A 15,433-nucleotide genomic window follows, 5' to 3' on the forward strand; every position below is an offset into this window, starting at 1 on the left:
CCGTCAGCCTCTGTGTCTCCATATTGTCTCGTCAGCCTCCGTGTCTCTGTAGTATTCCCATCTTCTCCCTCGTCTCAGTAGTTCCTTGCCATTCCCTCTGTTTCCTCCGCTGTTTCCTTCGGTCCCTGTGTTCCTGCAGTGTACCCTTCTTATCTCAGTCGACCCTCCAGCTTCAGTGGCGATAGTCCCTCACGGGCCTGCCCCTAACGCTCCCTGTATAGGGGGCGGTCCACCTGGTCAGCTCGTCCGAGAGGGGTTCGTCGTCACGGTCCAGTGGGTCCACTCTCCGTTGTCCCTGTTTGAATCCACTCTCTCAAATGGGACTGCACTCGGATGACATCTGAGTGCAGCCTGATTCTTACAGCATCACAGTATCATCAGGCCATGGACCCCGCTGGAGCTTCCGCTACTCAAAAAGACTTACTCTTTTTGCGTGAAAACCAAACTAGGATCATGTCGTTTTTAAAAAATATGGAGTCTCGCCTAGCGGCTTTACAGCCTTCTGATCCTGGTATTGCTCCGCAGTTGGTTGCCCTTCAGCTGGAGCTAGGTCTACAATGGGACACTCAGTCCCATATTTCGAATTTTTTGGCCTCTATTAATGATCGGCTTCTCGCCCTCCAGAATGTGGCCTCTGTCTCCACTCCTGTCTCAGCGCCACAACCCTCGCCCCGACTTGCTAGACCTCCTCGGTATGGTGGGGATCCTAAAGCATGCCGCGGCTTTCTTATTCAATGCCAGTTGCATTTTGAATTGTCTCCGCTACTTTATCCCACCGATCGAGCTAAGGTTGTTTTTATAGTATCCCATTTGGAGGGTGAGGCTTTGGCGTGGGTTAATCCCCTCTGGGAGCGTAATGATCCTTTGGTCTCCCAACTCAATCCGTTCCTGGATACCTTCCGCAAGGTTTTTGATGAACCTGGACGTCTGGTCTCTACCACAGAGTCCCTCTTTAACCTTAGCCAGGCCACTCTCTCTGTAGCTCAGTACGCCATCCGTTTCCGGACTCTGTCTTCAGACCTTGGGTGGAATAATGAGGCTTTGGTTGGAGCGTTTTGGCGTGGTTTGTCTTCACGGATTAAGGATGAGCTGGCAGGACGGGACACTCCCACCTCTTTGGATGATCTTATCTCCTTGGCCATACGCATTGATCTGCGCTTTCAGGAGCGCACTCGCGAGCTTGCCAGAGAAAAGAGACCTCTTCGCCAGACCACTATTGCTCGAGGGACTTCTTTTTCTCAAACAGCCCCAGTGGTTTCTTCATCTTCTCCTGAACCCATGCAGGTCGATCGCTTTGAGTCTTCCGAGCAGCGCCGCAAGGAGAGACTCGCACAAGGTCTCTGTTTTTACTGCGGTAGTGCCTCTCATCTCTTACACGCCTGTCCTCAGAGGTCGGGAAACGCCTCCGCCTAGGACAGGTAAGAGAGGCCTTCCTAGGTGGTTATGACTCCTCTCCACCTCTGGTTTTGTCTGTTATTCTACATTTAGGTTCCCGTCACTTTTCTCTGGAGGCTTATGTTGATTCAGGAGCGGCTGGGAACTTTGTTCAGCTTGAGGTTGTAAACAGGCTTGGGATACCTGTTAGACCCTTGGAGACTCCTAGACAAATAGCTTCCGTCGATGGTCAGCCTTTGCGGGAGACCGTCAACTTAGTTACGGAGGAAGTTGAACTTCAGATTGGAGCTCTTCATCGTGAGAAACTGGCCTTTTATGTTTTACCTTCATTGTCTCATTCTTTCCTTTTGGGTCTTCCTTGGCTGAGAGATCACGAACCCACTCTGGACTGGCGCACTGGAGATGTTCTACGGTGGGGACAGTCTTGTCTGAACAGGTGCCTGCTTCCTGTCAAGCCTGCGTCCTCCTTTCGGTCTGCTTCGGAATCCACGGGAATTCCTCCAGCCTATTGCGCCTTCTCGGATGTCTTTAACAAGAAGGAGGCGGAGATCTTGCCGCCGCACCGCTCTTATGACTGCCCGATAGACCTTGTTCCTGGTTCTACTCCACCTCGAGGACGTATTTACCCATTGTCTCCTACCGAAACTCAAGCCATGTCCGAATATATCCAAGAGAATCTGGCCAGAGGCTTCATTCGAAAGTCCTCCTCACCTGCAGGAGCTGGGTTCTTCTTCGTCAAGAAGAAGGACGGTTCTCTTCGCCCATGTATAGACTATCGGGGTCTCAACACTATCACGATCAAGAACAAGTACCCACTTCCTCTCATACCTGAACTCTTTGATCGCCTACGTGGAGCACGAATCTTTACCAAATTGGATCTCAGAGGAGCTTATAATTTGGTCCGTATCCGTTCCGGTGACGAGTGGAAGACTGCGTTTAATACCAGAGATGGTCATTATGAATATTTGGTTATGCCATTCGGTTTATGCAACGCACCCGCAGTCTTCCAGGAGTTTGTAAATGATGTTTTTCGGGATCTACTTTACACCTGTGTTGTAGTGTACTTGGACGATATCCTTGTGTTCTCTCCAGATCTGTCTACTCACAGAAGAGATGTACGGCAAGTACTTCAGCGTTTGAGAGAGAATCGGCTGTACGCAAAACTGGAAAAATGTGTCTTCGAACAGTCATCTCTTCCCTTCTTGGGTTTCATCATTTCCGACGCTGGTTTGTGTATGGATCCAGGAAAAGTTTCTGCCGTGCTCAACTGGCCACGTCCTCTTGGAGTGAAAGCAATTCAGCGATTTCTTGGATTTGCTAACTACTATCGGCAGTTTATCCCTCACTTTTCCTCCCTTTCTGCTCCAATCTCCTCCATGATTCGGAAGGGTGCCAATCCTCATCTATGGTCGTCTGAGGCCGAAGAGGCTTTCCGGTCCATCAAGCAGGCCTTCGCCTCCGCTCCTATTCTTCATCGTCCTGTGGCCAATAAACCCTTCATCCTTGAAGTAGATGCTTCTGCAATTGGAGCTGGAGCTGTGCTCTCGCAGAAATCCTCTTCTGGTCGTCTTGTGCCCTGTGGTTTTTTCTCTAAGATCTTCTCCTCCTCTGAAAAGAATTATTCTATCGGTGATAAAGAACTTTTGGCAATCAGGTTGGCATTGGAGGAGTGGCGGTACCTCTTGGAGGGGGCTTTACATCGTTTTGTAATTTACACAGATCACAAGAATCTGGCATATATCCGCTCTGCGCAAAGACTAAATCCTCGGCAGGCCAGGTGGGCCTTGTTTTTCGCCAGGTTTGACTTTGAACTTCGTTTCCTGCCAGGAGATAAAAACTCCAGAGCCGATGCTCTGTCTAGGTCATTCCAGGCGGTGGATATGGAGGAAGAACCTGCGCACATCATCGATCCTGCAAGAGTCATCACAGTTGCTCCTCTCTCTCTTTCCTCGTTGCCTCCGGGTAAGACCTTAGTTGCTGAAGAGAACAGAGAACGCGTCTTACTTTGGGGTCATGCCTCCAAATTAGCTGGACATGTTGGTCTCAAAAAAACCCTCCGTCTGATCTCTCGCTATTACTGGTGGCCTACGTTGTCCAAGGACGTCCAAAGTTTTGTCGCCTCTTGTCCCTCCTGTGCCAAGAATAAAATTCCCAGGCAACTACCTTCCGGGCTTTTGCATCCTTTACCGGTACCCTCCACTCCGTGGCAACATTTATCGATGGACTTCATCACTGACCTGCCTTCTTCATCTGGTTGTACCGTCATCTTCGTGGTCATGGATCGTTTCTCCAAGATGGCTCATTTCATTGCACTACCTGGTTTGCCTTCTGCTCCCGAATTGGCAAAGATTTTTGTTCACCATATTTTTCGTCTTCATGGTCTTCCTTTACATATTGTTTCTGACCGAGGTGTTCAATTCACCGCCCGCTTCTGGAAATCCCTCTGCAAATCTATGAACATTTCGCTTGACTTTTCTTCAGCCTACCATCCGCAGTCCAATGGCCAGGTGGAACGTACTAATCAGACCTTGGTAACTTATCTCCGTCATTTTTCCAATTCCCATCAGAATGATTGGTCTGACTTGCTGCCATGGGCTGAGTTTTCTTACAATAACCATTCCAGCGAAGCTACTAACAAATCTCCATTTTTTATCGTCTACGGTCAACATCCTGGTCTTCCTCTTCCGGTTCCTCCTGTCTCTACTGTACCAGCGGCTGATCTTCTGTCTAGAGAGTTCTCCAGGGTCTGGCAGGAGACCAAGTCTGCCCTTGAGTTGGCTCAAGTCAGGATGAAGAGACATGCGGACAAAAGACGCCTCGATTCTCCTATATTCCATCCTGGGGACAAGGTTTGGGTTTCTTCTAAATTTATCCGTCTCAAAATTCCTACACATAAGCTGGGTCCTCGCTATATCGGTCCATTCGAAGTTTTGTCTCGTATTAATGACGTTTCTTACAAACTTAAGTTGCCTGCCTCTCTGCGTATTTCTAATTCTTTTCATGTGTCTCTCCTTAAACCCGTAGTTTTTAATCAGTTTCATTCTTCTAACCTTTGTTCTCCTTCGCCTGTTTCCGAGGATGATGTCTTTGAAGTTAGGGACATTTTAGCCATGAAAAAACTTAGAGGGAGAACTTTGTTTTTGGTTGACTGGAAAGGTTTTGGTCCTGAGGAGAGGTCCTGGGAGCCTCGTGAGAACATTCAGGCCCCTCGCATTTTGTCCCGGTTTCTTTCAAGTCTTAAAAAGGAGGGGCGTAAAGACGGGGGTACTGTCATGCAGCGCTCGCCCCCGGCTTCTGCAGCTCGCCGGGTGCGCGCGCACGGCGCATTCAGCTCTGCGCGTGCGCACATCTGATTCCTCTGTTGGCACTCCTTCCTGTCCTCTCCATCATCCTGGAGGACTGTAACCCGGAAGTAGCTCTCATGCTGGTATATAAGCTGCTTCCTGCTGCTCCTCTGTGCCTGATGATCATTTGTGTTTACAAGTGCTTCTGGTCACCTGTGGTCTCTGTGCATTCCTAGCTTTCTGACCTTGGGACTCCTCCTTCCTCTGCAGTACCTGCCTGATTTTCCTGTGTTCCTGCTTTGTTCCTTCAGTTCCTGTTTCTGTGCGGTACCTGCCCGGCTCCTTTACCATTTCCTTGCTCCCGTCAGCCTCTGTGTCTCCATATTGTCTCGTCAGCCTCCGTGTCTCTGTAGTATTCCCATCTTCTCCCTCGTCTCAGTAGTTCCTTGCCATTCCCTCTGTTTCCTCCGCTGTTTCCTTCGGTCCCTGTGTTCCTGCAGTGTACCCTTCTTATCTCAGTCGACCCTCCAGCTTCCGTGGCGATAGTCCCTCACGGGCCTGCCCCTAACGCTCCCTGTATAGGGGGCGGTCCACCTGGTCAGCTCGTCCGAGAGGGGTTCGTCGTCACGGTCCAGTGGGTCCACTCTCCGTTGTCCCTGTTTGAATCCACTCTCTCAAATGGGACTGCACTCGGATGACATCTGAGTGCAGCCTGATTCTTACAGCATCACACTAGATAAGTTTTTTAGGGGGCCCAATTTCCAGAATGGTGTCACTTTTGGAGGGTTTCCACTGTTTAGACACATCAGGGACTGTGCAAACGCAACATGGCGTCTGATCTCAATTCCAGCCAATTTTGAATTATAAATTCAAATGGCGCTCCTTCCCTTCCGAGCTCTGCCATGCGCCCAAACAGTGGTTTATCCCCACATATTGGGTTTCGGCATACTCAGGATAAATTGTACAACAATTGTGGGGGTCCATTTTCTCCTGTTACCCTTGGTAAAATAAAACAAATTGGATCTGAAGTAATTTTTTTGCGAAAAAAAACTTAAATGTTCATTTTTTTTTTTTAAAACATTCAAAAAATCCCCGTGAAGTACCTAAAGGGTTAATAAACTTCTTAAATTTGGTTTTGAGTACCTTAAGGGGTGCAGTTTTTAGAATGGTGTCACTTTTTGGTATTTTCTATCATATAGACCCCTCAAAGTGACTTCAAATGTGATGTAGTCCCTAAAATAAATGGTTTTGTAAAAATGAGAAATCGCTGGTCAATTTTTAACCCCTATAACTCTGCAAGGAAAAAAACGCTGCGGATCCGAAGGAAATCGGCAACGTGTGCACATAGCGTAACAAAGCCTCCTCCTGTGTCCTCTCCTGCTCCTAAGCTGTAACAAAATAAAATAATACAGAAATATCTAAAGATCATGGCTTACTTGGTAAATATAGACCCCACACTTTTAGACCACAGGCTGAACAGATCTGAATTCAAGATTTTCGAACTGACACTGTAATAGTTTTATTTTTTTAAAATATGATTCCATCGTGATCCCAACTTGAGTTTTGATACAAATGTGGCTCGGAGCATATAGCAGTCACATTGCATTTTTTTAAATTTTTAAATTAAATGTTTTTTTCGGAAATGCGGTTTAAAATTTTGCGTTGGCATGGCTAAAATATGACCTATCTGATGAAAGCCTGTACAGTTCTGAGTAGAATGGTGTTTATTTAGTTTCTCTACCTTTTTTCTATCCTGAGTTATGAGGAGAAATGTAAAGGCAGGCAACACCGAAACTTGCACTTTTTCCAAACTTTGAAAATCAATTTAAAAAAAATCATCTAGAATTTTTTTTGTTCACATTTTGCATTACCTGACACACTATTACCAAATAACAAAATCTCATAAGAGTTATAAATAGAGGTAAAAATCATTCGTTCACCTGCCATGGAATGAGCCACTGGCACTCGGGGAGGGCGCTGGCATCACTCGGGGAGGGCCCTGGCATCACTCGGGGTGGGCCCTGGCATCACTCGGGGTGGGCCCTGGCATCACTAGGGGGAGGGCCCTGGCATCACTCGGGGAGGGCCCTGGCATCACTAGGGGGAGGGCCCTGGCATCACTAGGGGGAGGGCCCTGGCATCACTAGGGGGAGGGCCCTGGCATCACTAGGGGGAGGGCCCTGGCATCACTAGGGGGAGGGCCCTGGCATCACTAGGGGGAGGGCCCTGGCATCACTAGGGGGAGGGCGCTGGCATCACTCGGGGAGGGCCCTGGCATCACTCGGGGAGGGCCCTGGCATCACTCGGGGAGGGCCCTGGCATCACTCGGGGAGGGCCCTGGCATCACTCGGGGAGGGCCCTGGCATCACTAGGGGGAGGGCCCTGGCATCACTAGGGGGAGGGCGCTGGCATCACTAGGGGGAGGGCCCTGGCATCACTCGGGGAGGGCCCTGGCATCACTCGGGGAGGGCCCTGGCATCACTCGGGGAGGGCCCTGGCATCACTCGGGGAGGGCCCTGGCATCACTCGGGGAGGGCCCTGGCATCACTCGGGGAGGGCCCTGGCATCACTAGGGGGAGGGCCCTGGCATCACTAGGGGGAGGGCGCTGGCATCACTAGGGGGAGGGCGCTGGCATCACTAGGGGGAGGGCGCTGGCATCACTAGGGGGAGGGCGCTGGCATCACTCGGGGTGGGCCCTGGCATCACTCGGGGAGGGCCCTGGCATCACTCGGGGGAGGGCCCTGGCATCACTCGGGGGAGGGCCCTGGCATCACTAGGGGGAGGGCCCTGGCATCACTAGGGGGAGGGCCCTGGCATCCCTAGGGGGAGGGCGCTGGCATCCCTAGGGGGAGGGCGCTGGCATCACTAGGGGGAGGGCGCTGGCATCACTAGGGGGAGGGCGCTGGCATCACTAGGGGGAGGGCCCTGGCACCACTAGGGGGAGGGCCCTGGCATCACTAGGGGGAGGGCCCTGGCATCACTCGGGGAGGGCCCTGGCATCACTCGGGGAGGGCCCTGGCATCACTAGGGGGAGGGCCCTGGCATCACTAGGGGGAGGGCGCTGGCATCACTAGGGGGAGGGCGCTGGCATCACTAGGGGGAGGGCGCTGGCATCACTCGGGGAGGGCCCTGGCATCACTCGGGGAGGGCCCTGGCATCACTCGGGGGAGGGCCCTGGCATCACTAGGGGGAGGGCCCTGGCATCACTAGGGGGAGGGCCCTGGCATCACTAGGGGGAGGGCCCTGGCATCACTAGGGGGAGGGCCCTGGCATCCCTAGGGGGAGGGCGCTGGCATCCCTAGGGGGAGGGCGCTGGCATCACTAGGGGGAGGGCGCTGGCATCACTAGGGGGAGGGCGCTGGCATCACTAGGGGGAGGGCGCTGGCATCACTAGGGGGAGGGCGCTGGCATCACTAGGGGGAGGGCGCTGGCATCACTAGGGGGAGGGCGCTGGCACCACTAGGGGGAGGGCGCTGGCACCACTAGGGGGAGGGCCCTGGCACCACTAGGGGGAGGGCCCTGGCACCACTAGGGGGAGGGCCCTGGCACCACTAGGGGGAGGGCCCTGGCATCACTAGGGGGAGGGCCCTGGCATCACTAGGGGGAGGGCCCTGGCATCACTAGGGGGAGGGCCCTGGCATCCCTAGGGGGAGGGCCCTGGCATCCCTAGGGGGAGGGCCCTGGCATCCCTAGGGGGAGGGCGCTGGCATCCCTAGGGGGAGGGCGCTGGCATCACTCGGGGTGGGCCCTGGCATCACTCGGGGAGGGCCCTGGCATCACTCGGGGTGGGCCCTGGCATCACTCGGGGAGGGCCCTGGCATCACTCGGGGAGGGCCCTGGCATCACTCGGGGAGGGCCCTGGCATCACTAGGGGGAGGGCCCTGGCATCACTAGGGGGAGGGCCCTGGCATCACTAGGGAGAGGGCGCTGGCATCACTAGGGGGAGGGCGCTGGCATCACTAGGGGGAGGGCGCTGGCATCACTAGGGGGAGGGCCCTGGCATCACTCGGGGAGGGCCCTGGCATCACTCGGGGAGGGCCCTGGCATCACTAGGGGGAGGGCCCTGGCATCACTAGGGGGAGGGCGCTGGCATCACTAGGGGGAGGGCGCTGGCATCACTCGGGGAGGGCCCTGGCATCACTCGGGGTGGGCCCTGGCATCACTCGGGGGAGGGCCCTGGCATCACTCGGGGGAGGGCCCTGGCATCACTCGGGGGAGGGCCCTGGCATCACTAGGGGGAGGGCCCTGGCATCACTAGGGGGAGGGCCCTGGCATCCCTAGGGGGAGGGCCCTGGCATCCCTAGGGGGAGGGCGCTGGCATCCCTAGGGGGAGGGCGCTGGCATCACTAGGGGGAGGGCGCTGGCATCACTAGGGGGAGGGCGCTGGCATCACTAGGGGGAGGGCGCTGGCACCACTAGGGGGAGGGCCCTGGCACCACTAGGGGGAGGGCCCTGGCATCACTCGGGGAGGGCCCTGGCATCACTCGGGGAGGGCCCTGGCATCACTAGGGGGAGGGCCCTGGCATCACTAGGGGGAGGGCGCTGGCATCACTAGGGGGAGGGCGCTGGCATCACTAGGGGGAGGGCGCTGGCATCACTCGGGGAGGGCCCTGGCATCACTCGGGGTGGGCCCTGGCACCACTAGGGGGAGGGCCCTGGCATCACTAGGGGGAGGGCCCTGGCATCACTAGGGGGAGGGCGCTGGCATCACTAGGGGGAGGGCGCTGGCATCACTAGGGGGAGGGCCCTGGCATCCCTAGGGGGAGGGCCCTGGCATCCCTAGGGGGAGGGCCCTGGCATCCCTAGGGGGAGGGCGCTGGCATCCCTAGGGGGAGGGCGCTGGCATCCCTAGGGGGAAGGCGCTGGCATCCCTAGGGGGAGGGCGCTGGCATCACTAGGGGGAGGGCGCTGGCATCACTCGGGGGGGGCAGCAATGACATCACTCGCGGGGGCTGCACTGGCATCACTCGCGGGGGCGGCAATGGCATCACTCGGGGGGCAGCAATGGCATCACTGGGGGGGGGCACTGGCATCACTCGGGGCGTGGCACTACGAACTATGCCCAGAACTGACAATCCAGCTATTAGTCACGAGGGGGCGCCAGTGGACGCACGTCCGAGCAGGGAGACGACATGACGACGGCGGCGGCTCCAGCTGTGCGGCCCTCTGCCAGGCACAAGACCTGCCCCCATACCACCGCACCGGAGCTCAGCGCTGCCGCCTCTCATCCCCGGCACTGACCTGTGATTGGCCGCAGCCTCCTCGGTTTCCTTCCTGCTCAGCTGCGCAGGTCATGTGATGTGCAGGGGTGAGAGGTCTGAGAGGGGCAGGACAGGAAGTTGCACCGCTGCTCCCCAGAGTGCAGTCATCAACACTGCGGCTGCGCCTCAACTCTGTCGCCGGAGTCCCGCGCCGCGCGGTCCCACTTTGCGGAGTGTCCAGCAGCTGCGGTCGCTTCTCCACAAGTCTTCCTCCAGTAAGAATTGGAGTGGGATTTGTGTTGAGGGGCACACAGGGGTCTCGCCTGTGGTGGGGAGCGTGCTGGGGTCTCGCCTGTGGTGGGGAGCGTGCTGGGGTCTCGCCTGTGGTGGGGAGCGTGCTGGGGTCTCGCCTGTGGTGGGGAGCGTGCTGGGGTCTCGCCTGTGGTGGGGAGCGTGCTGGGGTCTCGCCTGTGGTGGGGAGCGTGCTGGGGTCTCGCCTGTGGTGGGGAGCGTGCTGGGGTCTCGCCTGTGGTTGGGAGCGTGCTGGGGTCTCGCCGCTGGTGTGGCATGCGCTGGGGTTGCGCCTCTGGTGGGGAGCGTGCTGGGGTCGCGCCTCTGGTGGGTCATGCGCTGGGGTCACACCTCTAGTGGGGAGCGTGCTGGGGTCTCGGCTGTGGTGGGGAGCAAGCTGGGGTCTCGCCGCTGGTAGGGAGCACGCTAGGGTCTCGCCTGTGGTGGGGAGCGTGCTGGGGTCACGCCTCTGGTGGGCCATGCGCTGGGGTCACGCCTCTAGTGGGGAGCGTGCTGGGGTCTCGCCTGTGGTGGGCAGCGTGCTGGGGTCTCGCCGCTTGTGGGGCATGCGCTGGGGTCGCGCCTCTGGTGGGGAGCGTGCTGGGGTCACGCCTCTGGTGGGGCATGCGCTGGGGTCTTGCCGCTGGTGGGGAGCGGGTTGGGGTCACGCCGCTTGTGGGGAGCGTGCTGGAATCACGCTGCCGGTGGGGCGCACACCTCCCCCGAGAATTGGGAGCTTCTCACTACAGCGCTCTCCATATTGGTCACGCAGTGTATCAGGTCCAATCACGGACTGCACGAATGAACGGTCCGCGCACTGTCTGATGCAGGGAATCAGAGATCTGTACTTTCTGCTGGGAGAACTGATTCAAACTCGAGCTCAAAACACTGATGAACAATAGTCTGTGTGATAAGAAAAAGCATGTCTGAATGAGGCCTTAACCCCTTCACAACATTTCACTTGCATTTACATCCTGCAACATTCCGCAAACTTGTGTCAAGGCAGGCACAGGAACAATCCTCGCCGGGAGCTCGGCCTGAGTGAAAGCCAAAACCCAGCTGTCGCTGCAGTGCCATGTATAAGTTTGGGTACCCCTGGTTGAAATTACTGTTATTGTGAACAGTTAAGCAAGCGGACGATGAAATGATCTAAAAGGCCTGAAGTTAAAGGTGACACAGTTCCTTTGTCTTTAAGGTAAAACATTAAAAGTCATTTTTTATTTTCTAAAAATTACAAAACGGAAACGGGTAGATGCAAAACTTTGGGCCCCCTTGGAGACTTGTGTGCTCAGATAACTTCAGACCTTAATTAGCCTTTTTGGGTTATGGCTTGTTCACTATCATTGTTAGAAAACGTGATGCACATTTCCCAGCTTTATAAAAGCTCAGACTCCTCTAAGCAGTCACCTAGCACTCTGAAAATGTGGAGGCCCACAAAGCAGCAATAAACTATAAGAAGATAAAACATTTTCAAGATGCTCTTTCCTCCGTTCCAAATGTAATTAAGAAATAATAGTTATTAGGAGCAGTGGAGGTCAAGATAAAGCCTGGAAGACTAAAGGTACCGTCACACTAAACGATATCGCTAGCGATCCGTGACGTTGCAGCGTCCTAGATAGCGATATCATTGTGTTTGACACGCAGCAGCGATCAGGATCCTGCTGTGATATCGCTGGTCGTTGAACAAAGTTCAGAACTTTATTTGGTTGTCAGACCGGCGTGTATCGTCGTGTTTGACACCAAAAGCAACAATACCAGCGATGTTTTACAATGGTAACCAGGGTAAATATCGGGTTACTAAGCGCAGGGCCGCGATTAGTAACCCGATGTTTACCCTGGTTACCAGTGTAAAATGTAAAAAAACAAACACTACATACTCATCTTCGCGTCCCCCGGCGTCCGCTTCCTGCACTGACTGCCGGCCGTAAAGTGAAAGCACAGCACAGCGGTGACGTCACCGCTCTGCTGTTAGGGCCGGCACTCAGTCAGTGCAGGAAGCGGACGCCGGGGGACGCGAAGGTGAGTATGTAGTGTTTGTTTTTTTACATTTTACACTGGTAACCAGGGTAAACATCGGGTTACTAAGCGCGGCCCTGCGCTTAGCAACCCGATGTTTACCCTGGTTACCCAGGGACCTCGGCATCATTGGTCGCTGGAGAGCGGTCTGTGTGACAGCTCTCCAGCGACCAAACAGCGACGCTGCAGCGATCGGCATCGTTGTGTGTATCGCTGCAGCGTCGATTAGTGTGACGGTACCTTAAGAAAATTTTACAGCTGCTCCTAGGATTGCTAGAGAGGCAAAGGAGAACCCCCACTTGACTGCAAAAAACCTTAAGAAAGATTGAGCAGACTCTGGAGTTGTGGTACATTGTTCTACTGTGCAGAGACACAAATACGTCCTTCATGGAAGAGTCATCAGAAGAAAACCTCTTCTACATCCTCACCATAAAAATCAGCGTCAGAAGTAAGGAAAAGAACATCTAAACAAACCTGATACATTGTGGAAACAAGTCCTGTGAGCCGATGAGGTTAACCCCTCTGTGCCATCCGATGTACTATACCGTCCATGTGACCTGGGCCTGTCTGACCATGGATGGTATAGTATGTCGTTGCGATCGGCTGCGCGGCCGATCGCCACCAAGTGTCAGCTGATTCTCACAACCCCACAACTATTACCCCACTTGCCACCGCTACAGGGCAAGTGCCGCTGGGCAAAGGGCCTCAATTGGCGCATATAATAGATTTGCCTTTTCTGGGCAGCTGTAGGCTGCTATTTTTAGGCTGGGGGGTCAATATCCATGGCCCCTTACCAGCCTGAGAATACCAGCCCCAGCTATGAGCTTTAGCAAGGCTGGTTGTGAAAGATGGGGAACCCACGCCGTTTTTGGAAGTGCACTGAACAGCAAGGTGGATTGCTGCTGAGAGGAAAGAGAAAAAAAAAAATTCTTTAAATCTTCAGCTTAGCGAGTGTGAACGAGCTGAGTGTGACCTGAGTGTAAATGTGAACGGCGGTAAGTGTGTGACTTGTGATTTAGTGACTTTGCATTCAGGGAGTTCCCAAGGGAGGAATTACTGAATTGCTGTCTGTATTTTATTAATACTTGGCATTTATTTTTTATTTAACGTTTCTGCCTGGTGCAATCCCCATTAGGAAATGTGCTCCACTATTGTTAATGCCATCCATTGTACATGTGTCCTTGAGCAGCCGGTCAAGGGTGCACACTGCTGTGCGAGATGTGAGCACGTTGTGCATTTGGAAGCCCAGATTCTGAATCTAAATGTGCAGCTGGCAACACATTGACAATATGGAAAGGATTCTTCTGCTCACTGAGCAGACGCTCAATGGGATAGATGAGGGGGGGATGGTAGGATGGAGCTGCAGGACAGTGGAGCAGCAAGCAGGGTGACAGAAGGCCGGGTAGAGGGAAGAGTGCCAGGGAGGCTAGTCTTGATCTGGCACACCCCAATAAGTTGGCAGATGAGGGGGGTGCCAGTACAGAGGTAGCACTGCTGCAGCCAGGCATGTCCTGTGAAAGCCGGAGGAGTGACTGCTCCAGTAAGGAGGGAAATAGGAGAGCAGGGCAGGCCAGACAGGTGCTGGTAGTGGGGGACTCAATTATTAGGGGAACAGATAGGGCAATCTGTCACAAAGACAGGGATCGTTGAACGGTGTGCTGCCTACCTGGCGCTCGAGTCCGACACATCGCTGATCGGGGTGACAGATTACTGGGAGGGGCTGGTGAGGACCCAACGGTCATGGTGCACATTGGCACAAATAACAAAGTTAGAGGTAGGTGGAAGGTCCTTATAGACGATTTCAGGGAATTAGGCTGCAAGCTGAAAGCAAGTACCTCACACGTGGTATTTTCCGAAATACTGCCTGTACCATGTGCCACACCAGAGAGGCAACGGGAGATTAGGGAGGTTAATAAGTGGCTCAAGAATTGGTGTAGGAAGGAGGGGTTTGGGTTCCTACAGAACAGGGCCGACTTCTCAGTTGGCTACAGGTTCTACGCTAGGGACGGGCTGCACCTCAATGGGGAAGGTGCAGCTGTGCTGGTGGAGAAAATGGCTAGAAGGTTGGAGGAGTGTTTAAACTAGGGATTGGGGGGAGGGTATTCAATTTATAGGAGGGCCAAGAGCTGAACCACCATAGATACGGAAAACACCAGAAAGTCTTAAAGCCTTAGGAATTTTTTTGAATAAGCCTTTATTTCTAGAAATGGCAACAATATATTAAAAAGTGTATAAAAATTTTTTTTTATATAACAAATATGAACATATATATGAAACCACCGCAAGGACAGGATTTAAAATGCCCATATACAAAATAATACCCCGATAAAAAAATAATATATATAAATTCCTTATATCTTATTTTATTTATGCTGTGTACATAATAAAGTGCAAAGAAGTAGAAGGTGCAATAGTCATATAAACGTGTTGTAATGAGAGCCACGCCAAATATTACAACATTATATCTGTGAAAAGTCCATACAGCAATTCCATAACAATGTGCAAAATACGCAATAGCAGCTGTGAACAAAGCTTGACCAAATTGTGTAAAAAGAAAAAAAGGAGGGGAATTTAGTGCACTGTCTGAGTAATTTGAGAAAATATAACACTACATATCTTGTAAAGTGCCTTAGTGCATAAACCAATGTGAAGACAGTGGACAGATGTCCGTACACAGCGATATAAGGCTGCAGCAGTATAGCCGCTATATATACCTGGGGATGTGCTGGGTCCTGAGCCTGCGGGCGCCCGACGCGCGTTTCGGATATATTTCCTTCGTCAGGGGGAATTTATATATATTATTTTTTTATCGGGGTATTATTTTGTATATGGGCATTTTAAATCCTGTCCTTGAGGTGGTTTCATATATATGTTCATATTTGTTATATATATAAAAAATTTTATACACTTTTTAATATATTGTTGCCATTTCTAGAAATAAAGGCTTATTCAAAAAAATTCCTAAGGCTTTAAGACTTTCTGGTGTTTTCCGTATCTATGGTGGTTCAGCTCTTGGGTCTACCTAATCACAGTGGTTCCCACTGTTGTTTTTACAGTACACCCTGATCACCGGTTATTTGTCATCTTGAGAATAGACATATATATATATCAGTGGTATAATTTCAGGGATTAAATAAGAGTATACTGTATTTAATTTATTTTATAGGAGGGGAAGATAGTGCAGATAGAGACCTGGGCACAAATAAGGAAGTTGGGGGTGGCGGTGGCATGGGGGGGTGGGGTTA

At 53.0% G+C, this 15,433-nt stretch overlaps 1 protein-coding gene across 3 annotated transcripts in view; it reads right to left on the minus strand.

Moving 5' to 3' along the window:
- Positions 1-15,433, minus strand: part of LOC143806300 (death domain-containing protein CRADD-like) — an 89,299-nt gene that overhangs the window by 27,283 nt on the left and 46,583 nt on the right. The window contains exon 1 of one of the 3 annotated variants that reach the window (XM_077286541.1): positions 9,922-10,058. The exons of 1 other annotated variant lie outside the window; for it this stretch is intronic. Coding sequence is in view for 1 of the 2 variants with exons in the window: in XM_077286540.1 (XP_077142655.1) it covers positions 6,620-6,626 (7 nt within the window). In the remaining variant the exon portion in view is untranslated. Of the gene's footprint in view, positions 1-6,619; positions 6,725-9,921; positions 10,059-15,433 lie in introns of those variants that run through there. One more of the 3 variants, XM_077286540.1, reaches the window with a different exon arrangement.

Source organism: Ranitomeya variabilis, chromosome 2 (assembly GCF_051348905.1).
Source record: "Ranitomeya variabilis isolate aRanVar5 chromosome 2, aRanVar5.hap1, whole genome shotgun sequence".
NCBI classification, from domain to species: domain Eukaryota; kingdom Metazoa; phylum Chordata; class Amphibia; order Anura; family Dendrobatidae; genus Ranitomeya; species Ranitomeya variabilis.